Here is a 23,241-nt window from a genome sequence, read left to right on the forward strand (position 1 = left end):
GGAGTCCTGTTTTGCGGCCAAGTTTCAGGACAAAATACAACACACACAAGAATACACAAAAATCACGCACCAATGCGACTTAAACCCAAAAAAAACAAAAAAATAAACGCAAAAACCGAAAACCCACGACACATATTAGACCATGGCTACGTCGTACCGACGCGTATCGGTACTTTTGCCTAATCCACCCTACAACCGAAATTCATTGTTTATTGTGAATAACATACACATGTAATACTCATCTTCTTGGACAATAAACGTTATAAAAAAAAAAAAAAAAACTAACTTTATTTGAGCAAAGAACTAATCGAGCGCTGTTCAATGCCGTCACCTTGCTCACCATATTTGCAACAAATGTACAAATTCAGCCAGAAGCTCTCGTTACGTAAACTCCGGAACCTCTCCACGATACCTTTGCTTGAAAACATCCAAATTTCTCGATTTCCTCTCGAAATTCCCGACACTCACTCCTTGAAAATGGTTTAGCCGCTCGTTGAACGTTTACATCTACCGATATCCAAAGCAGCTCGCGTTGGAAAATCACTTAAATGGATCAGAAAGCGATCGATCGTTCGCCCGACTCGCCCGAGGGTCGTGAAAACCGCTCAAAGCGATCGAACTTTGGAACGGGCCACGTCTGCACTCGACAACCGGATGTCAATGCAACCGTTACCAAAGGTCACGCTACGATACGCCCGAGAAATAGAAAAGCTATATCAATACGCTTATCGCGGTTGCAATCGGGCCGGGATCGCGGTATTTTCAACCCCTTGCGGCTGTTCGCTGTGCAACCCCTCCGGCCACGTCGCTGCCACGATCGCGTTCTTCGATAGGAACATGGGGATCAACTCCACCGTGGATAATATCGGGGCTACGAGAGAGCAAGTGGCATAGAACGAAGGTTCCAGGATTAAGCGTAATCGGGTTTGACGGATCCATTGATAAGTTTCGGATCTTTAGCTCTTTGTGCGAGTGATGCGGATTTAACGCTATACACGCGGATTTCGAAGTTTAAATTTCGGCCGATGCGAGATTACGTATACGTATTCTGGGAAGTTTCCAGGTACCCAACGGGTTAATTCGTATTCGATTGCGTGGGATTGAACTTCGATAAACAGGATCATTGGGTTATAGATGATCAGATCAGGTTGGGTTGGGTTACTTAATTTTCCCGTATTTCAAAAAATAAAGCGATTAATGATTTTCATCGCGATAGATATAAAATACAAAATTATATCGAATAATGCGATTAATCCCTAACGATATCGATTCAGTATTGGAAGTCTACACTACGCTTTGAAAACGTTTCCAAATGAATTCCGTGGAATTTCAAGAGGTAATACGGTATTATCGTGTAAGTAAATATCGTTACGGTATTTCAAAAAGACACAACCGGAAAATTAATTGGAAGGGTTCGATTTATGGATGACGGTCTGTCTCGGGTCATCGATTCGTCGTGGCGATAGAAGCTTAGCTACACACCGACTAACAACAATCGGAGATGCTACTCGTCCGGCGAGAGTTGCCCGCGAATGTACCTAGATATCGATTCCCTCTTGCACCTCCGTCGGAGGAGGAAGAGGTGGAGGTGAAAGGGGTGAGGAGGTGGGGGAGGTCGGAGGACGAAGCGAGGAGCAAGAGAAGGTGGGTACTGGCCGACAGGCTTACTCGCGTCTCACGGACGACAAGAGGGTGATATATTACCACCAACTACCCCGCCTCCACCCTGCCGGCTCTCCTTCTTCGTTCCGCGTTTTCCACTGCTAGCGATGGCCTCGAAGTTCCTCCAACCATCCACCGTACGTACACTTTCCGAATCGTTCCATTCTTCGTCATTTTTAGAAAATACCGAGTTTGCGAATGTTTATGCATTTATGGGCAACTTAAAAGCGTGAAAACGTGCAGAATACTATTCTATAGAAATTTATAGAATTATGTTTCCCTAACGTAGGTACTGCATGATTATGTTCGTTCATTGAACAAATTGTAACGTAGAGTACGAGACGAACAATCGACATATTCTTAAGAAACAAAAGTAGAACACGTGTAGGTAAATTTTTACATTTTTTCATCTCGAACCATACCACGCACGATTCCACCTTCGCTTTACCAAATTGCTCGAAAGTTCGCGAGAAAGAAAGACTGGAATGCCCATCGCTAGCCACCACCCCGTCACATACCCCTTCTCTTCCTTTACCTTCTTCACCTCCTCGGAGCGACTGCCGGTGCCGGCACTTCAAACTACCCCCTGTTCACCCCCAAGTTCCGAGCTTTATTCGAAGGAAGATCCATCTCCATAATGGCCCCCACACACCCCTCCGCCTCCTCACACGCTTCGTTCGCATTGTGTGTACACCATGCTGAAAATTCACCAGCCTTGTTACGTATATAAGTAAGCGTGGCCCGTACACGAGTACGATAAGATCCGGGTAAATGTTTGACGATGAAACAAGAAACGAAAAAGTGACGAAATATGGAGCAAAAGTTTCGAGACGAAACTTAAGCGGAGGATAGTGATCGAATTAAGAGAGAGAAACAGATACGCTTATTTATAAGATGGAGGCAGCTTGAGAAATATTCGAAATTCGGACAGAAGATCGATACCTACCGATTATTCTCCCGAACTAAAAATCATTTGTTTCGATGAAGATAATTTTAGAATAAATTCCAATGGATATTGGATAAATTTCTTCGGAAGAAGGCCGAAACCGGATATACAGAACGGGTCAAACGTTCTTTCTGTGAAATACTACGTCAATTTACAGAGGATCTCGCGAGATGTTCCGTCAAAAAACCCATTAAACTCCTCTTTTCTCTCTGAATCTCCTCCTCCAGCGTTTTCTGGTGGAAATGATTGAGATTCCACGGGGCCTAAGTTTTCGTCGAGGTCGAGCATACAGGCGGATTGGAAATTTTTGCCGAAGGATAAAAAATTATGAAAATCCAGGCGCGCAGCTGGTCGGAGCGCGCGAGTTGCGAGTTTTCCGTGGCTGACGTCCGCCACGGGAACAGATTAAGCTTTAGCGAGGAGATTTATGGGCGAGCGTGTAACGAGCAACTTTTTCATACGATGCGCGCCAGACTTTGGCCCGCGAGGGTGGGATTAGCATAAGATCCAGCAGCTGCGGGCTGCGTGGCCTATGGGACCATGGTGTCCATGATGAGTCTAGAGAAACGTAATGCGCCGCCTCTGTTGCGGAGGCGACAAATCTCGTTACAAAGGAACTTCCGAGGATTTCACTTATTACCACCTTGATGGCAACGCTTATTTAATCCCCCGATCATGAAAATAAATAAAAATACAATTTAAACAATTAGGGGACATCTTGAAGTAACCATCGCTTCTAAGAGAAATCTACATCTGGTCTTTTAGCTTTCTCAAGCACCGAAGCCATCGACAACGTACAGACGAAAGACTGGGTCGAAGGCAAACCATAAACAGTACACAGGCAACGTTGGCTTCAGGGTTTTCAGTGATAGGGTAACACTGCTAGCGTGCGGATCTGGATCAGCTCAATTATATTCCGATTTGTACTTCAGCATTTAAAATACATATTTTCTACCTTACAATCTATCCACGCGTTCCTTTGTTCACATACATCTAATAACCTCAACAGGGCATAATTTGAGTGTACAAATGAATATTCAGTACTTGAAGCAAACTCTCCTCGAGACCACCCTTAGATCTTTCAATCTCTCCGGAAATCCGCACCAGGAAATCACCAAAGCGAACCGTCTACTTCTAACCAGCGAAGGAGCAAAATCACCTCCGATTACCCTTCTCGGTGAGATATTTAGTCTGCCCGGACCATCTTCTAACTCGATAGATCAGGATAACCCGGACTCGTGTTAGAAAGACCCGCCATGGCGCTGGATAAAAATCCATTGTACTCGAGAAAGAGTGTAGAGGGGAGAGAGAGGAGAAAGAAGAATAAACGGCAGAAAGAACACGCTATCCAGGTTGATGTTCTCGAGCAAGTTGGGAGGGGGAGGAGCGAGAAGGGGAGGAGGATACTTAATTGAATACTCGGAGGCAGAGGATTGATGCCCTGTGTCAGTAGCCGTGTACAGAGGCATCGGCGTAATAGACGCATTACCGAGGCCTTTACGGGCAATTATGCTAAGGCCGAAAGCCGCGATGGTGCTCGCTGGCAGCCGTCACGTCTAGATAAATGCACGCCGTGTTCGTGTTGCGTAAGCCTAGGCGCGACCGGATAGGCGGCGCGATGATGATGGCCCGCGATCGACCAAGCTCCGGCAATCGGCACGAAACTCTCGGTGCCGAGCTCCACTGGATGATTGCCAGCTCGAATCCGGTGTCCCGCCCTCGAGAGAGATACTCTCTTTCCTCCTCCTCGTCCAGGCTCTACGATCGCGGGTAAGGGTAATCATAAGGAGCCGCGGATCGGCCAGATCGACGCGTAACGCGCGCTCCATGATTCTCCTTGCGAATACGCGATCGATTTCGCTTTCGTGCAGGCTATGACTTTGATATAGGGTAGATCGTGGTTTAGAGTAACGGCTTGTATGTTTCAAGATATATCACAGTCGGCGCGAATGATGGTTCCAATGATATCGGTTTATAAAACTTATCGATTTTTCGTCCCACGGACGAAACATAGTAATCGTCGAAGAGAACGAGTTTAATACAAAGCGAGACAGTCGAATCGAAGTGGATAGGAGTGAAATCGAATTGGATCTAATTTAAATACGATCTTTAAATCTCTTAAATCTCTATTAAATTCGAACGAAGCACCGACGAACTTTACGAGGTTTCGTCAAATTAATCGAATTAATTTTGATCGAATATCAGCACGAATTAAATATCGACTTAAAAGATTCCCTTATATCGAATCAAAGCTGCCGCATACTCCTCCAACCATGATACCTCTCTCCTATTCAGCCGATAAATTATCCCATCCCTCTGCTTCCCCATAAAACAATATCCCAACCTCCTCGAGCCACGCGCCGTTCTCCAGCCTCCAGTTCTCTCGAATCGCGACACCCTCCCCAGTCATTCCCATACGACCCATCTAACAGTCTCGAGTAAAAGAAAAAAATCCAATTGCCACCCGTGCAGTCGCTCACCGACCCCGAAAACCCTTCCTCCTATTCGGTACACCTTCCGCGCAACTTGTTCTCTGTTGGAACCAGTGGAACCGACGCGGAAGGGTTGGGTAGCCATCGGAGAAACCGGGCAACGAGCAACGGCAGCAGGAATAAAGTGGAGTAGACCGGAATAGAGTACAAGGTGTATGCCTAGAAGGTATAGAGAGAAAATGGTAGCCAATGGCGTTGGCTCGGCGTCGTTGCTACAGTATTGAACGTCTCCTACGTGGGGTCCAGATCTCTCTCGCTCTCCCTTTCTCGACTTCTCTCTCTCCATTGCTCGCCGTTCCTCACTCCACCCCTTCCCAGCCTCTCAAGCTCCGTTTCCTCCTGGTCCTCCTCCTCCTCCGCCTCCCTCTTCCTCGCTCCTCGACATCCTCATCCTCCATCTCTTCCTCTTGCCGTCGCTGTAGCCAGCATCGTCACTCGCACGCGCGCGCGCGCGCTCATACACACACATAGAATCGCTATATCTCTTTCTGGTGGTCGCGCCGCCGGCCTTCCGTCTCCGTCCTTCCCTCCGACGGTTTCTCGTGACCCGACGACGTCCTCTCCCTCCACGCCGTGGTCCCAGGGTGGAGACCCTCCCTCTCTGCGCCTCCTTGCTCCTCTTCGTCTCCCCGCGGCGTCCGCCAAGCGCGCGGGGTGGAGGTGGCAGGCCTTCGCTCGCCTCTACGTCTATCCCTCTCTTTCTCGTCTCTTCTCTTCTCTTACTCGCTCGTCCCTCTGTCCAGGAGAAGAGAGTCCGCCGCCGTGATCCGTGGCTCCGGCCGCCTCTCTATCCTCTCATTAATATCCGGAGACACGACCAGCCGGTCCACCGGCGGAGGGTACCTCTGATTGGCTGCGGCTACACCGCGACATCTCGACGCTACGCGGAACCAACGTCGAGCTTTCGAGGAATTGCAAAGTGGAATTGGACGGATCGGCCGTTCAAGGGGAGTTCTTCCATCGTGATGGGATTGCGGAGGTTGTGCGAGGATGGTCTATGGCCACGAGAAGGACGACGCTCCGGGTTCGAGGGCGGGATTATTGATTTTTGGGTGGACAGGTGTAATGGCTCGGTTTTTGGGAATATCGAATGGGGTGGGCGAGGGAGACACGTCAATTTCAGGAAGTTTGGTGTATTCGTCGAGAATGCCACTTGGCAAGCATCGGTCTACTTATCTCGAAGCACCGACATCCGCCAATTTCGTACAAGCTCGCGATTCCGTTCATCTCGATTTCTTTCAAAATTCTCGTTCGCTTGTCGAGATTCCTTAATCGCTAAAAACTATTCCGGGTGAGATTTCAGTTTCCACGTTGTTTCCCTCGATGACAATTTTCAGGGCTAACAATGAAATCTTTGAAGACATTGAAACGAGTATAGGAAAGCTGAAAGTCGCCTGCGACGAAGGGAGAACATTCGCGTTTCGTCCGAACTAGTCTACGTTCGCTGTGCCAGCACCGAGCAAGCGTACCCATCCCCGGGGGGTTGGAACTTAATTTCTGCGTTTTCGAGCCGCGTGGCGCCAGATCCCGTAACGTGATTCGATAATTGCCATAATCTGAAGGCACAGCCTTTCCTTATTTCGGCCATATGCCGTCCAGCCTGAAGCTACATCCCGAACTACCGGCCGTAAAACTTCCTACTGGACTCATTCTTGCTTTTTCTCCTCGCCGTGTACCCGGATGCTCGAACGCCGCAGGATCCGTCAGCGGATTTCGTTGTGTTCGTTAGTTCTTTTTTTTTTTTTTTTTCAATACGTATTTCGCAGTGGTCTAACAATTTCATGGAATTGTTACAATTTTAAAACCACGGGCTATCAAATCTAATATCGACATTCTAAAAATAATTGTAGCGAACCTATATGGTGGTAAAAATAACAAAAAAATTCCCTCGCTTTTTTTCACCCTATGCCCAGAATAATAGCTATTTTTTGTCCAAATTTTTCACATCAACAAAATACCAGGGGAATATACTGTCGCAACCCAAAATTACTCAGTTTCGGATGTCAAGATTTTGATTGATTGTTATCTCGAATTGAAAAATTTATTTTATTTATCGCGTTATCGCAATAACAGTTATCGATTGTTTTCAATGGTTTTTGGTATAAGAGTTTCATGTTCTTATGAAATTGTTTAAAACTCGAAATTGTGACAAAAGTTACGAGAAGCTAGCTTGGATGACAAGCCAATAATTTTCAAAAGCTAATAACTTTTATTACGTTCCAGTTGCGACGAAATATAAATTCGTCATTGTGGCAGCTTCCATTTTCATTATATAATAAGCGTTTAAAAAAGCGAGCTCCGTATTGATAATTAATAATAAAGTATAAAATTTGATATCAGTAATTAAACGAAGCATAGTACTTTGTTTGATATTTTCGAATATTTTAATTATAACTATATTAAAAACTTTTACTAATTAAATTAATAAAAGCTTTCCATCCAGCTAAATACGAAAAGACTATAAAGGCTGGATAAGAGTAGAAAAATATATATAGTTCGCCACTGGACATCGGCATTAATCTGACCCTCAACCTCTGTTACAATCCAATGGACACATCTCTCCACAAAGATTTCAAGTTTTTGCAATCTTTTGAAAAATCTCTTAAAGAACCATATGCAATGGGTGCGGTAAAATCATACGAAAGAACGTAAAAAAGAATCATCGCAATCGAGAACGAAGAATCCAAACATTTTCATTCCCATGGAATTTCATGGACAAATTGAAGAGAAAGGTTCTATCGTTCACCGATTCCCGATATCGTATCATTTTCGTTCCAATAAGACACGCTCTTCCGGTCGACCGCCAATAATAGAATGCTGTGCAAAACTTTTCGTTGCAGCTATTTTATTTAACTCCGATGCACTGTTTGACGGAATGCAATTCCACGTTCCGCAAAGCCTGGTCTGATGCATTAACCCATTCGAACGTTACTGACCGGTGCAAAAGTTTTTAGCCGATGGAATCCTCTGGATAATTCACATTACTCGAACAGATTATGCCCATTCGCGCTTTCCTTTCTAACTTACCCTTTGAGAACGATGGATGGGGATTAAAAAAAAAAGAAAAAAAGGGCAAAAAAAAAATGAGTATCATGATATTCTTCGATTAGTTCAACGGGAGATGACAAGTTTTCCACTGATTTATTTATTAACTTTTATTATAAAAGTATATCTGTATTAATAGAACAGCATAACGAGCTATAAATTCTATACGCTTCATTCTATCTTCCCCTCTTGCCCTTTTTATAACAAACTAACGATACTGCATTCCGATCGTGATCTTTCTTTCAATTATACGATTAGAAACATATATCACATGAAGTATATTGTGACTTCGATATCAACCTCCTCTAGTTAATATCGTAAAGCTTTCGCGAGATATATCTTTGTCGTATTAAGCATCATTCGTGTGAAATCATCGACACCATTTTATTTCTAAGAAAACATCGATAATAACGTTATTAAGTGTATACAAAAGAAGGAACTATCCAAATCGACATGTAGCGTTAATCCAAGTACTATTTGAGCCATTTCATCGATTGTTGATGGATTATATCGTAAATAGTAACCCACAACGATTTGTAACTCTGAGTAAGAAATAAAATTAAATTTTTTATTTTTCGTATCTGATTTAAATTGGATGCTTGCCATCGAACGATACCAACTAAATATTACAACAAAATGCATATTGATCCATATTTAGAAAGCAATGGCACTATTTCAATTGATTTAAACTAACTTACAAGTCGATTTTAACAAGTCAATTGCAGTTAAAAATGACCAGATTTTAAATCAAAGAGACAGTACGTCAAAATCGATATTTCGATTATTAAATAGCTTAAGATGTCAATTAAAAACATTGCAAATGTCTTAAATAACATTTTATAAACACGATTCGAATCTATCCTTGTCCCAACCTCTGAACATATCGTTTTGAATAACTGGAAGACTATCTTAAAATAATCTCATTTCGGAGAGAAGAATAATCTGATTTTCGTGATATCACTCTTCCTCTTGGGTGTTAGGACATAGGACCAGCAATTTGGCAAAGAAAGCTCCTCGTTGATGTGCTCTTTTCTGATGTTCTCATCGACGTACCAACATGCCTTCGAATGCATCGGCCCCTTCTCTGGACACGGCATCCATTTACCAATCTCGCGAATCTTTTGTTGTATACTGGCTTTCGAAGGCTGATTTTTAGCTCCCGTGTTCTTTTTACTCCAATAGGCCATAAATTCTTTTACAAGACAGCGTCTACTATATGTGTTCCCGTGTATTAATCGAATAAGATCCGGTATAGCTGCTTCCGGAAATCGTGTCTTTTTTGAACTCGTCAGCGGTTGCTGTTGCGTGGGAGTACTGCACTCGTTGGTTGCCATGGCTTCGTTCATGGTTGGTAGTAGTATCGGTATTCGATACACCCAGGCGTCTCGGGCTGACAAGAAGTCTACGATCCTTGGTGGCACTGGAAGCAGAAGATAATTGTCAGATATTTCTCATTATGGCACAATTGTAGAAATAAAAATTCACGCTTATCTTCTGGTCCAACGTCTAGCAGCTATGTTAGGTATATTTTAGTATGTCGAATACTCACCGTTTGGTTGAAATTCATTTTTAGACCCTCTCCAAATACATCCTATTATTTTTGGCTTTAACTTCGCGGTCTTTGCGTTCCTTTCGGACTCGAATTGTTCTCCGAGTAGTTTCAACTTGACTTCTTGTGTTTCAGGAGTCTACGGAAATAACAAAATTATTTACTTTACTCTCGATAGACACGATTGATTATTATTTACTTTAAAACTACTTACCATGTCTTGCTTGTCTTCCTCGTCAGCACGAAGCTCTTCATCGGACAAGTAGCTGAATTATTAAAAACACGGAGATTTACAAACACATGAAAATGTATAAATATTTAAACATCGAGAATGAACTGAATCGACTTACCCATGAGGAACCATGAAATCGTTATCTACATCATACTCGTTGTCCTCCGTATTCTCCTCGTCTTTTTCATCGTCAGAACCGCGCAAAGATTCGCCTGGTTCCTCTTCCTCCCATTCTTCGTCCGAATCAATCTCGTAATTGAACCATTGCTGAAAAGAAAAGAATAAGTTCTTCAAATAAAATTTGAAAGCTCAATGTGACAAGTATAATCGAAATACGTGATTCTAATGTGAAGCGTCGTATGGTAGATAAGAGTCGAAATAAGTGCAAAACACGATGCGTTATGGATTTACAAATAATCTATCGAAATGCGATTAAAGGCTCGAACCATTTTTTTATCGAGAATTTTTTCTGCCACTGATAAAAACGGACGCTGAATATGAAGACAGCTGGAGAACGTCGAACGAACGCTAGTAATAGTTACGTATCTTTCAATTTTTGCTTAAACTTTACTCGAAACTTGGTCAAAAGCTGCATGCCAACACGCAACTTTCACGATTATTTTTAATCAATCTACGATATATCCCTCTTCTGATGGAATAATAATCAAATCAATTCGTTGTATAGCTTTCGTCGAATAAATTTTTGGGAAAACCTGTTTTTTCTTCAGTAGTAACTGAAAGTAACTTGAAGTACTCTCGTATTTCCTTAGGAACTTTGATTTTGATCGTTATTCGGAATTTTTCATTACGATTCATGAAAACATTATCGGTTCGTTCCTCACAGACTTTATTTTAGTTACGAACACGGCCACGGGATTTCACTGAAGTGTAAAACATGATTAAGCAGGACGTCGGTATCAATGCGACTTCCTTGACGGGTGATATCGTCGGCACACGTGCTGCTCTTCTCTTCTCGGTGATTCTCTTAGTCGCTGAGCGATACTCGTCAACGAGTCGGTGCTCTCGAAATGTGGATGTGGATACGTTACCACGAAATCGTCCCTCGTTTCCAACGAATCGTCACCATGCCACAAGAACAATAAATTGAACAAGCAGTCGAAAATTTGTAAACGAATCTGCTCTGTTTACTGGAAACGCGAATCTTGCGAATCGATCGATCTTACGTTGTACAAAATTATTAAATTAAATTTGCACTCAAGTGAGTGACGAGTGCGATCGGACGTCGAAGAAACGAAGTGTTCGAGGATGGGATTTTAAAAGCAGTTGCGGATTTTTGGCATATTCACCGGAGTAACGACTGCTGGATTCATAATGGAAAAGTGACTCATACTGATACTCAATATTTTAAGGCTGTTTAATATACGGCAAACAAATAGTACGCTTGTGTAAACTATATCGTTCACTGAAACGCAGTCCGTGTTTACGCGGTAATTTCCTCAAAGAATCTGACGAAGACCGGCAATTAAAAATCGACGATTCGCTTTGTAGAATCGAAAGAAGAGTTACGAAGAATTGAAGTAACGATGGAATGATTTTTTGATCAAACGCAAGCAACTTGGTAGCTTGTATCAGTAGCTATTTTTATCGATTTATTTAAAACATTATCTAATTCTAAATTATAAATCTTACGTAGAGCATTAGAAACTCAAAGGTAAAGATCAGGTGAATATATTGAAACGTTCCAAAGTTCGAGCTCGAGGAAGAAACAGAGGCGAAGCAGCAATCGCGTTTCTTTGCGTGAGAAGGTCTAGAAAGATAGAAATACGATTTTACGAGCTGTGACTCGTATCGATCGATCGAACTGGACGACGAAAAGAACCCATCTACCCAACCAAACATCCTGGCGATCGTGCATCGGACCGAAAAGTCAATAAATCGTTGGTTTTCTTGTTGTTTGCGGCGCGAGGCGCGGGCTCGATCGATAAATCAACGTCGATTTGATCCCCGCGCGAGCATCAATTACAGGACCTTCCCTTTGACATTAATTTATTAGCGGCGGGAAACGTAATATCGCGAATGATCGGCGACCTAACCGTCGTTCGAGGCGTGACGCGGAAAACCGGCGAACAAGAGGAACAAAGAGGAAAAGGGCGACCACCAGTTGAGCAGCTTTCGGCAGCGTAGCAGAGGTGAGTGTCGATTTCTTCGATCGTTAGAAGCGTTTTTCGATGCCAAGGATCCAACAAATTATTGTATTAATTCTCCACTAACATCATTGGATCGCAGAATTGTATCGTTATTTAATTTCAATTTAATTTTCATTTAATTCTTTTTATATTATCAATTGTATTTTAATATATTTAATATAATATATCTAGCATCGATAAATCTAGTTCTATAATCTATCTGTGGTTTAACAATACTAATCGACAGACTGAGGATCATAGCGGTGTAAATCAAAACTCTCTACTTTCCTGTAACCAGTTCAAGTTGCGCTTCTTTCCTATTGTTTGAAACACGACGAAGAGGGTGTAACATACGAAAGGATGGTGAACGTGGTCGATGTTAGCGTTGACAGAACATTTGATACGGTTTCGTGCATGCCACCAGCACGGTACCTCGACTCTTTTCCAGCGATCGTATTCGGTATCGTCAAGTGCTATTTAAGCAGCGATAAAACGTATCTCGAAAAATTATGTCCGGTTACCTCTGCACTGTCGATCTTCACACTTTCACAAGATCGTTCGACACCGAGCAACTGGTGTTGAGAAATTTCACAAAGATGTTCCCTTATCGAACAACCATATACAGGGCACAATTCTCTTTCTATACTTTATTTCCTATATAAGAAATCTGTTGGGAAAGTTCAATTTAATCATCGCTCTTTCCTACGCAATTTTGTATATATTAAAAAAAATGTGATAAAATCAGAAATAACGGAAAACATCTACACTCTCGCTAGGAATCTTAAAATAGACGTTCCGTTTTTACCGAGCCTCCTGTGTGTTTAATGTAAATTATGAACTCGAAATTATGTTCAGTTTATAATATAAATCCTAGTAGATTAGATACCTTCTTTTAACAATTACTTAATTATTCTCAGTTTTGCAGTAAATGTAATAATTGCTGCAAAGCTTTCGAGCAACGGCGTAAGTACCCCGTGCGTGCGTGAATTTAATTCATCGATTTAACGAATGGAGAAAAGAATTTGAAGAAATGATAATGCGTTTAATCGGTTTCCGCCTGGAAAATCGTAGGCATCGTCTGGAAAGACGCGTCGGAGGAAATGCAGTTATCGGTGGAACGCGACCCGTAACTTTAGAGCGATGCCTGGCGAAAGCGGTGGTAGATTATTTACGGCGTGTTGTCACCCATCGGGCCATCTGTAATGGCTGTTTTATGCTCCATTAAGATTATAGCCGGTGCTTCTTGACGTTGCACACCGGAGATTAAATCCCTGCATGTCGAATTGATTTATTATCCGAATATTCGGCTGAGATACGCGGCCTTTGCTGGCTCCGCCCTTCTTCATTGCTGCAACATCGATCGCATCTCCACGATGTTTAAGTTTCTTTAATTGTTTGTTCGTATCTCATCTTATAAACGTTCGTATTGTATCTCATCTTCGAAACTAGATCACGGACGCCTTAACAAATTAAACAGACTACTTTTTCCCCGCATAGGCAATACGTACATAGTAGTAACGTATGTGGCTCTTATCAACATAATTATCGCAATTAAACGGAGATACCCCTGAGTTTTATTCGCTTGAAAACAAAACAGCGAACTTTATCCCAATCGCGTTTTGAAGACGTGCCAAGTGACACCATGATAGCGGAATCGGCGAGATTAGCGAAATAAGCTCCTAGAAATACAATCGCTGCTAATTTAACTGAGATACCAAACATTAATTAAAGATCGCGAAACTTTTAGACGAACTTCCGTGTAAAAAGCGCATGTAAAATTATGCGATTTGGAAATAGAACTGGTTCGGAAAGCGATTCGTTGATGTAACGAAAAGTTGGTTGAAATAAAACATTCAGCCACGATCTGCTTGCAAAATCTTGGCAGAAAAAAAGAAGCAATCGAGCCTGAAGCGAGAACGATGAAGATATCGACAAGCGAAATGAATCCCGAAGCTTTTTATCGGTTGCAAACGGTGACGCAACCAACAGCGCAATTAATAAATCTCTCTAGAGGGTAGATAGAGAGAGGGGATCGTCGTTGCGGCGCAAAGTTGTATGGAGTTTTTGATATTTCAATTAAACCGTCGACAATCAGTCGCAACGCGACGACGTTTCTCGAGAGTGCGTCAGTTAGATAAACGGCCGTACGATATCTCTCTTTTACTCGGAAAACTCATAGGCAACGTTAACAAAGCCACGTAATCGATCGACATTCTCTACGGATTAAATTAGCGTAAAACGATAAAAACGTAAAAGTATCGTAAATGACATAGCAATCGGCGTCTAACAGATAAAATAAAAATGTAATTACGATGCGCCAACAAAATCAACGCTTCGCGGATAAAATTACTGCACTGTGTTACGATCTTTATTTGTTTCAATCTTCGATCGATTCGTTAGAATGTTTTGTGGCAAGTACGATGTCGAAATCTACGAAGCTAGGACCAACGAGAAAAATTTATTGTTCATTCTGTGATATGTATTATCTAGGAAGAAGGATACGTTGATTTGTAATTAATAGGGAAAAGATATGTCAACTGTAAAAATAGAGTTGCGGGGTATTGATGTTCTGCCGAGATACGCTAGCGGATGTCGTCTTAAGATACGGAGGAAAAAAGAGAGAACAGAAAAACAAACGGAGTGACCAAGGTCAGATTGTTGAGTAAAACAATGAATATTTACGTTTAACGCGTGTAACTGCTAAACAATTAGAATAGATACTTTCTTCGCTGCATCGTTTTAGAAGATATGTGTAACCATTTCAAATACTGTCATTTCGCTTTGCTTTTTCGGGCAGTCGCAGATAAGAAATTTCTGACGTGGACATAGGTTTCCTTGGACGTATTCCAAAAGCATAACGAATATTTACATAAAGATATAATCCCCTCTCAGTTCGACAGAAATCGATACATCGATATCAACGAGCGATGGTCTGTTTTCTATAACGATATCTATAGAGTGAAACAAAAATAGAGTTCAAAGCTCTAGGGTAAACGGTACTTGCCAAATGACGAAAAAAATCCTAATAAACTTGGGTTAAAAAATTGATAGTTTGAAAATAATAAACAGTTTCTCGTTCAAGGTGAAAGGAAATAACTTTCTCGCCTCAGATCCAAGCAGTGCATCATCTTATCGTTTATCTTTTTCCTGCCTGCAAAAGATTTTCTAAGTGTCTTCCCTCTATTTCCACGCTTGACATCTGCATAGTTTTTCGAAGATTCCCAGACTTAACTATTTCACTTGGCACTTTGTATTAAACAGCTGTTAAAGCGAGAAAATGACTCGCTTTCAGCGAAACAAAACATTGTTTATAACTTTGAAACTATTAATATTTCGATCCATATTTATTAAAATATCTTTTATCTACTCTAAAAATTATGAACTCACTTTTTGGATCACGCTGTATAAACGACGTGCCATGTTACGTTCGCAAAGAACATTATCCAACCGATATTCCTCCGATATTCCCCAACTTTTATGTAATTCTATACTCAGGTAAACAAGAAGAAAATAATGATTTGCGCATTTGAAAAATACTTCGTCGCTATAATTACCAAACCAAATTCAAACCTATTCCAGTAACCCAATTATTCAAACTAAAGTACGTACAAAAAATACATTCTACACAAATTTCAGTGATTACGACCATTCTTATTTATACCATCTAAAAAATAAAAAAAAAAAAAAAAGAAAGAAGAGGAATGTAAAAAGGAAAACCAAGAAACAAAACAGTACAGATTATTCCAAGAGTTTAAGCTCGAAAGCACAAGGTCGAGACGTTGCACTTCTTCTCTTCGCTGCAACGTGTTCTTGACATTTTAATTGAATGCAAAATATGTTCGTTGTATCTAAGGTCAACTTCCTCCGACACGGATAAACGTATTACGAACGCGATCTAGCTGTTACTGCCACTGACTTCGAACCATATTATCGGTTGCTGCTCCTTTTTGTCACTCTAGGTCAAAGCCATTGCAATTATAATATCGTTGCCCCATTGATACATTCTTTGGAAATGTACTATGTTATATCCAATTATTTCCATGAAAATATCCCGATCTTTAATAAACTAGAAGCTAATAACGAACTTTTTGTCTACTTCATGGTATATATAGGATTTAATGAAAAAAAAAAAAAAAAAAAAAAAAAAGAAAGAAAAAGATTATCGACTTCACAGCTAAACTTTGTGTTCTTTCGCTTGGACGTTCTTCGAGGGATCATGGGAGTCCCAAGACAGTTATAAAACTGTTCCTAGACAACTATTTTATTTCTACGATCACAGACGAGCAAAAAATCTGCGCGACTAGTGAATATCTGCCAAAAATCAAGGTCTTCGATCCATTTGCAAAAATGATCTGCGTAGAATCAGATTGGTCGAGAGAAATAATAGTTCAAATCGAGTAATTGCGATCTTACGACGCGAACTGGTAAATGAGAACTACGTTTGATGAAAAATATATTAATGTAACACAACGTTACAGTAATTTTTAACAAATACCATTCGGCGCCACGCCTCAGCACGCGAACCCAACTTTCAAACAATTACCGACTTTTCGGTTCGTCTGTTCGACTCGACTCGACTCGAGTTTACGACCCTGCGACTTTATTCGCTTGATCTATCACTTGATTCTATTCCGATTGATATACCGGCACAATGGTTAAGCGTTTGAACTCTCTCGTCATAAGTTAACCGGCATTTACCGATTCGCCGCTTGTTACGTTTTTCTTTTTTCTTCGAGCTTCCTTTTGCCGTAAACTCAACGGTTCGACAACGATTTTCACCGTCGACGTGTCGTTATCCGAATTGACAGATGCACGCACACGCTCTACATCTGGCTAACTACTTCTCGATAATATAATCTATTCGATATCAATCAATTATTCAATTTTTCGAAATGCTTGGTACAACGTATTTATAAAGGGCTTCTATAATTGCAGGAATATCTTTGTCAACTACCGTATGTCAGCCGTGTGCCATTCAAGAGTCAAACCATCGATCACATCGCAAAATTTCTCCTGCGAACGGTACAATTAAAAAAAAATCGTCATCCGCCAACGTCATCGTCACTTGCAGACTTCTAGGGCCATCGATGGGCCACGTGCTCCTCGACGTGATTCGCTGAACCACGATTAGCGATTTCGCGAAGAGAACACCAACGGTCCTGCCGAATAGGCCCAGGGCCACACGGACACGTCGCTCATGGCCGATTATCGGGGGTGACTGGCGTCGTAAATAAGCGCGAGCCGTGACGAGCCAATTAGCCAGGAAGCCGTTTCGCTGGCGCGTCTGCCGGTGTTCTGGGACTGACTTCTCCCCTGGGAGAAGCACGGCGACGGGACCGGGTGGCACAGCCTCGATTATCTCGGCCCGTGTGGCGACAAGCCACACCACGAGCACCGCGTCTTCTCTCGGAATCGAGATCGACTTGCTGTCGCAGTCACCACGCGTTCTACGACCGCGAAGCGTTCGGAAGGGTGGGTCGCGCGACCTCGACAGTTCCACGCGAGCACCAAGTCTCCCAGGACGTTCCTTAAGTTCTCCAGAAGGGACAAATCGAAATAGAAGATTGTACGATCGTTTGATATTTCGTTGTTCTTTCGTTAATTTCTTCATTCGTTCTATGGTGCGATATAAGGGCTAGAATTTCGTTTCAGAAGGGTGGTTTGCTAGGAAATTCACGATACACTGATATTTCAGCTGAAATTATATCGCGTTAGGAAGGAAACGTTAAGTATTCTATTATTGCAGAAAGTTTCGAGACTTAGTTTCGTTCACTGAGGATGACAGTGGTTTAACGTTTGCAAAATTCAGAGGGGATATTTAGAAGTTTCGAAAGAAGGGTTTGGAAGGACGATCGAAAGCGTGCGCCGATTTGTTGGTGGCGCGCGGTATCGGCAGCTTCGTAACAGTGGCAATCGGAAGTGATAATGCGCATAGGAAATCGAGACAGTGATTAATAGTGAACTAATTATATATGAAACACAACTAAAGAAGACAAACAGAGAAGAGTAAGACGTCACGGACTGCGTAGTTTTATGAGACATTGGTTTTGACTAGACAGAGCTTCGACTAGCCGACAAAATGATAGAAGAGGCTGCGATGTTTGACGTAAGTAGAAGCTGACGATAGTAAAAGATATACAGAAGAACCGCAAACGCAGACAGCTATCATTAACAATTCTAATCGCCAAGCCGATTAACATCTTATTAATTATTTAAATAGAGAATAAGGATCAAATAGTTTGGAAAGAGGCAAGAATCGACAACGATGGTGACCATCGCAGTTGTCGTGTTGTTTCCCTCTTTCTTTCGATGCCTGATAACTCAAAATAGAATTGAATGTTAATCAACAGATATAGAGCGTTCGCGCCGCTTGACTTATTGTCGGTATCACGAAGAAACCAGCCCGATTAATCCGAAACAAGCAACTCTCGCAACAATAAACAGTCCCGTTACGTTACTCGTGAATCCATCATCTTTTTGTTTTTGTTTCTAGCTGTCATCGTTGCAACGATCCTCTTCGATCTTCCATACGACGAATTCTCTTGTTTTTCTTTCTTATTTTATCTTATTTCTTTGTTTTCGTCACAGATGACGGACGAGTTGTTGTTCTCCGCGTTGGGCCTGACCATGGACACAGGTGTCGAGAAGCAACTGTTCTCCACAAATTCCACGAGTTTCGCGTGCGACTACGAGGCATCCTCTTGCAGAACGACGCCACGCAGCGATGACTCGGAGACCGTCGATCAATCGAATAATATAGGGAACACGATCGAGTGTTACACGGATCTGACTTGTCCGGCGAAGACATCTTGGAACGAATGGTCTGATAACAATTCAACGCCACTGTCAGGTAGCTAGTGACAAGGAGATATATGCTCTTTTAGCCTTCATAGTGTAGATTGAACGATGATTGACAAACGCTGTTTCTGTTAGGTACAGGATGTCTAAGCGAACTAAGCGAACTGAGTGAGTTAGACTCGGAGTTGGAATGGTGTTTAGACAGAAGCTGGAATTCGGGTCTTCCGGACAGAACACCATTGTGCACAGCAGGCTGCGAGGGTTTTCTACACCTTCCTCTGCCCAACCCACAGCAAACGTTTCAACGAGAGGAACCATTATGGGTACTTGGGATCGATTTGAGAGCCCTCGATGATACCTTGGAAACCAGCGGTATAGGTAAGTTTCGAACAGCTTCCAGAATTATCATACTAGAGAAAGCTATTGGATTGAAATCGTGTTTATCTTCTGACCGAGTTGTCCTAAAATTTCGAGAGCAAATTTATGAAATAATTCATCGTAGCTTTCTTAATGTACCTAACAAAATGAAGAAATTATTTCAATTCGGAATCAGCAATAATCGTTTCTATTGATTTAAGATTATAACAATAATCAAGTAGAAGAAAATATTTCGTCAGCAGCTGCCGCGGCACTAGCAACCCACGACTACACTAATCGCAGTTTGGCGAACGCGGCTGAGGATCGATGCTTTCCTTGCACTTATCAAGGATGCGTCAAGGTACGATATATCTAGTCCATGTCTCAATAGGATATCCGAAGACTATATTTACCAATTTTTAAATATTAGAATTGAGAAAATAGAAATCTTACAATTACTTTTCCAGGTTTATGCAAAGGCGTCCCACTTGAAAGCTCACCTACGTCGGCACACAGGCGAGAAACCATTTGCCTGCACGTGGTCCGGTTGCGGATGGCGTTTCAGCCGATCCGATGAACTAGCCAGGCATAGACGATCGCACTCAGGCGTAAAGCCTTATCCGTGCGAAATGTGCTCAAAGAGGTTCGCGCGCAGCGACCACTTGGCCAAACATCGCAAAGTGCACAGAAAGAACGCTTACCCATTGTTTCACGGGGGAAGAGGGCTACGCGGAGAAAAGATGAATTCCATTCTACCAGCGGAGATTTAGTCAATTTATCTTATATAATATAACTGACGATGATGGTATTGAGCGTCGGAAGAATTTTCTTTCGGATTTCTCGAATTTGCAGCTTCGTTGCTTCCTTGCGATGATATTTAATCGGGAAATCGGGAAGAAAGTGTTTAGTTCTCGATGCGTGAAAATTGTGGAAAATGATTTCCGTGTTGAAGTTTTAGCGAGAAAATATAATTCAAACTGAATTAAGTGACAAAATTTATAATGTGACAATAAATTGTTGAAAATACGATAAATTGTTTGTTGATTATTTAATACGATTTAAGCGAGAAGCTGTAAAATATAACATTAGTTAGAACCAAACTGTGAAAGCCTCGAGTTCTTGATAAAGACTTTGCTAGATATACCAAAAATGTGCCTAATCATCGTCGCAAATGTGCCTCAGTATCATATATACATCATCAAAAGTGAAAGAGCTTTTATGCAATAAACAGAACTTCAGACTTACCGTATCCTTGGAGAAGGGCCTTCGAGAATTGATAATTCTGCTGCGTTTTCTCCACGTACCCCAGTAAGGTGGACGTTGATTTTCAGAAAATTGTAGCAATTTAGGTCGACGCATCTCTACAACAACATTTTGCTTCACAATGTTCGAACTGCCGTCGTTTTCTTCGTCTATAAGGAAACGACATGTGATTAACTATGATGTATAATTATATGAATGATTGATAAGGAAGAATAATGTTTACCTAATAAAATTACGTCATCTTTCGTTTCGAGCGGCCAAGTTTTCGACGATTTGCGTGGAATTGTTCTTTTATTCTTAATCTCACTAAGATACAAATCTGCTTTTTGTGTGGTTGCTTCACTAAACAATTTGTCCAATAACAATTTCTCTTGTTCGCTTAAGAATCTTCTACAGACTTTAGCTATCTTCATGTCTCCCTTTACCTCAAAAGGCATGAAATTCTTCACTTCATTCATGCTTTCGCCTTCGACGGATTTTTCTTGTTTCTTAGCGACGAAAAAACTGGTGAAAGTCGTTGCAGCTTTCTGTTTCTTGCGCTCTGCTTCCAACCTTTCTTCCTCTTTTCTTTTTTTTTCCTCCTCCTTAGCTTCTTCCCTTCTTCGACGTTCCTCCTCCTTTGCCTGTCTTCCTTTCTGTCTTTGTCTGTAAATACATATTACTGAAAACTGACAACTATATATTCTTACAAAGTTATGAATGTTACAATAGAAAATATCCGTACTCGATCTCCATTTGTTTTCTTTGTTCTTTTCTTTTCTTTTCCATCAATTTTTGTTCTCTTTCGACTCTTCCCCTTTCCTCTTTTTGTTTCCGTTTCTCTTCCTTTTCTTTTTTCCGATTTTGTCGTTCCTCCTCCAATTTCTTTTCCTTCTCCTAATAAATAAATGAAATGATAAAATTAACTGAGAATTAAATTAACAAAATAAAATATCTGCGCTATAAGCATCCCAATTTACCATTTTCAATCGTTTCTTCTCTTCTTTTCTTCTAGCATTTAATAATCTCTTTTCTTCTTGTTTAGGTGTTAATTTCTTCAGCTTTGTTTTGTCTATTTTGGAAGTTTTGATAATTTGCGATGTACCAGGTGTATCTGTCGTAGTATTTGCAGATGACTTGGCTTCTTCGTCTTTCTCTTCGGTATCAGAGGATAAAACTACAAGATCGGAATCAGACTGACACAAAGAATTATTGGTAACTGAAAGTAAGCTTTCTACTTTATTGCTTAAATTATTGGTTGTCCCTGGTGTATCTATATTGATTTTAGTTGCTTTGTTAGAACTCTCCTCAACTTCTTCAGTCGAATCATTCTTCTCCTCTTGGAAAGAAATTTCAGATTCTTCTTTTGAGGCATCTTTTTGTTTATCAGTCTTTTGAAGGAACTTTGTTAAAGGGCTTGACTTTAATTTCTCCTGTTTCTCTAATTTTTTCTGGCCAGTTACAATTCGTTTTGAAGTTCTGTTTTTACTGTTAGCTTTTTCTTTACTAAATGCATTTTCTTTTGCATTTTCAGTTTCTGTGGGTGGATCCTCTATTATTTCTATAAGATCGATATCTTCGTTTCCTGTATCGACACTCGTTCTATTCGATTCATTATTTACACTATCCTCACTTAAATTATTCTTCCAACTTTTCATTACTTTTGGACTTTTACATTCCGTAGGAGGTGATGATAATTTCCTCTTTCTAACGTGCACAACATTTGGTGACTCCACTGGACTTCGCATTTGGAATGGTAATTGTGCTATATTGAAAATTCAAATTACATATTTTACATGCATAAATTTCTCATTTTGTTACATTATATTTTTGTAATAACTATATTGACAATACTGTAATTATTAAAAATTAAGTACCTTGTTTCATTTTCTTTTTTTTGACAGAAATTACTTCGAAACCGCCATCATCTTGTTCATTGCTATCCATCATTTTCATCTCAGAAGTCCTTATGAGAAAGAAACACAAGATTAAAATAAATCCTGATTGAATACTTAATTGAAAATAAAAAATAAACGAATAAAAAAGTATATCTTACTTAAATATATCTAAATATCAAAGTTTTTTTACAACATTACATCAACTGACAAGGTTGACGACGAAGCTGTCAATGATACATTGTTATAACCTAACAATAATTTATCAGATAAATGTATGTAATACGAGAAATAGAAAATCATGAATTAAATATGCACGAATTCCAAAATAAAAATAATATATATATACACTAAAATTAAACTATTAAAAGAACTATTTTCACAAATACAATATGTTGATAAAACATTACTGCCGAATTACAATCGTAACAAAATCGGCGGGAAAATAGAGCATAGAATAGAATAAATTTCAGAGGATGAGATTTTCCATGAACTTTAATTTTACTAGATGAGCGACTTTCAATGAATATTAGAAGCCATTTAACAAAGAACTTGAATAATCAGTGGTTGGTTAGAATTTAACCAATAAAAACTTCATATTTCATTTACTATTAAATTTATAGATTAGAAATACAGATTGTGTATTTATACCATGAATTAATTATTTATAGATAAGTTTTATGTTTTATTTATAAAATTGTCCGATTTTCATGAGTGTTATATATCTAGTGATTATTTAAGAATTCATTTTACGAATGTTAATGTTTATACAGATGAACCTTTATGCTCGATAGAGAGCGCAAAAGATTAAAGATAACAATTGGAATGCAAATATAACTTTAATTTTACAGCAACTCACTCGAAATGTTGATTATC

General features: G+C 40.6%; 2 protein-coding genes across 6 annotated transcripts; one reads left to right on the plus strand and one right to left on the minus strand.

Annotated features, from left to right (window-relative positions):
- Positions 1–8,483: 8,483 nt before the first annotated feature.
- On the minus strand, positions 8,484–22,800 carry LOC132909721 (chromatin assembly factor 1 subunit A-B). Its single transcript, XM_060964702.1, has 10 exons — positions 22,527–22,800; positions 22,348–22,436; positions 21,451–22,235; positions 21,216–21,367; positions 20,715–21,136; positions 20,474–20,640; positions 10,045–10,193; positions 9,909–9,960; positions 9,695–9,833; positions 8,484–9,565 (listed from the first exon to the last, which is right to left on the minus strand). The coding sequence occupies exons 2-10, from the start codon at positions 22,424–22,426 to the stop codon at positions 9,066–9,068; spliced, it is 2,445 nt and encodes an 814-aa protein (XP_060820685.1). The 5' UTR covers positions 22,427–22,436; positions 22,527–22,800; the 3' UTR covers positions 8,484–9,065.
- On the plus strand, positions 11,371–20,643 carry LOC132909734 (Wilms tumor protein homolog). 5 transcript variants are annotated; one of them, XM_060964736.1, is made up of 6 exons: positions 14,526–14,722; positions 17,820–18,179; positions 18,662–18,923; positions 19,007–19,249; positions 19,450–19,589; positions 19,696–20,643. In XM_060964736.1, the coding sequence occupies exons 2-6, from the start codon at positions 18,153–18,155 to the stop codon at positions 19,996–19,998; spliced, it is 975 nt and encodes a 324-aa protein (XP_060820719.1). In that variant the 5' UTR covers positions 14,526–14,722; positions 17,820–18,152; the 3' UTR covers positions 19,999–20,643. The 5 variants fall into 5 exon arrangements, with proteins under 5 accessions (XP_060820744.1, XP_060820738.1, XP_060820719.1 ...); XM_060964745.1 differs by lacking the exon at positions 14,526–14,722 and adding an exon at positions 16,615–17,545; XM_060964761.1 differs by lacking the exons at positions 14,526–14,722; positions 17,820–18,179 and adding an exon at positions 11,371–12,076.
- Positions 22,801–23,241: the final 441 nt, after the last annotated feature.

Source organism: Bombus pascuorum, chromosome 1, assembly GCF_905332965.1.
Source record: "Bombus pascuorum chromosome 1, iyBomPasc1.1, whole genome shotgun sequence".
NCBI lineage: Eukaryota > Metazoa > Arthropoda > Insecta > Hymenoptera > Apidae > Bombus > Bombus pascuorum.

Excerpts from the sequence above, each read along its gene's own strand:
- LOC132909721 (XM_060964702.1), bottom strand. The coding sequence starts at position 22,426 with ATGAAAATGATGGATAGCAATGAACAAGATGATGGCGGTTTCGAAGTA. Across the intron at positions 9,961-10,044 it reads GATTTCATGGTTCCTCATGG|CTACTTGTCCGATGAAGAGC; the intron begins GTAAGTCGATTC and ends TTAATAATTCAG. Across the intron at positions 9,834-9,908 it reads AGGAAGACAAGCAAGACATG|ACTCCTGAAACACAAGAAGT; the intron begins GTAAGTAGTTTT and ends TTATTTCCGTAG.
- LOC132909734 (XM_060964736.1), top strand. The coding sequence starts at position 18,153 with ATGATAGAAGAGGCTGCGATGTTTGAC. Across the intron at positions 18,180-18,661 it reads AAGAGGCTGCGATGTTTGAC|ATGACGGACGAGTTGTTGTT; the intron begins GTAAGTAGAAGC and ends TTTTCGTCACAG. Across the intron at positions 18,924-19,006 it reads CAATTCAACGCCACTGTCAG|GTACAGGATGTCTAAGCGAA; the intron begins GTAGCTAGTGAC and ends TGTTTCTGTTAG.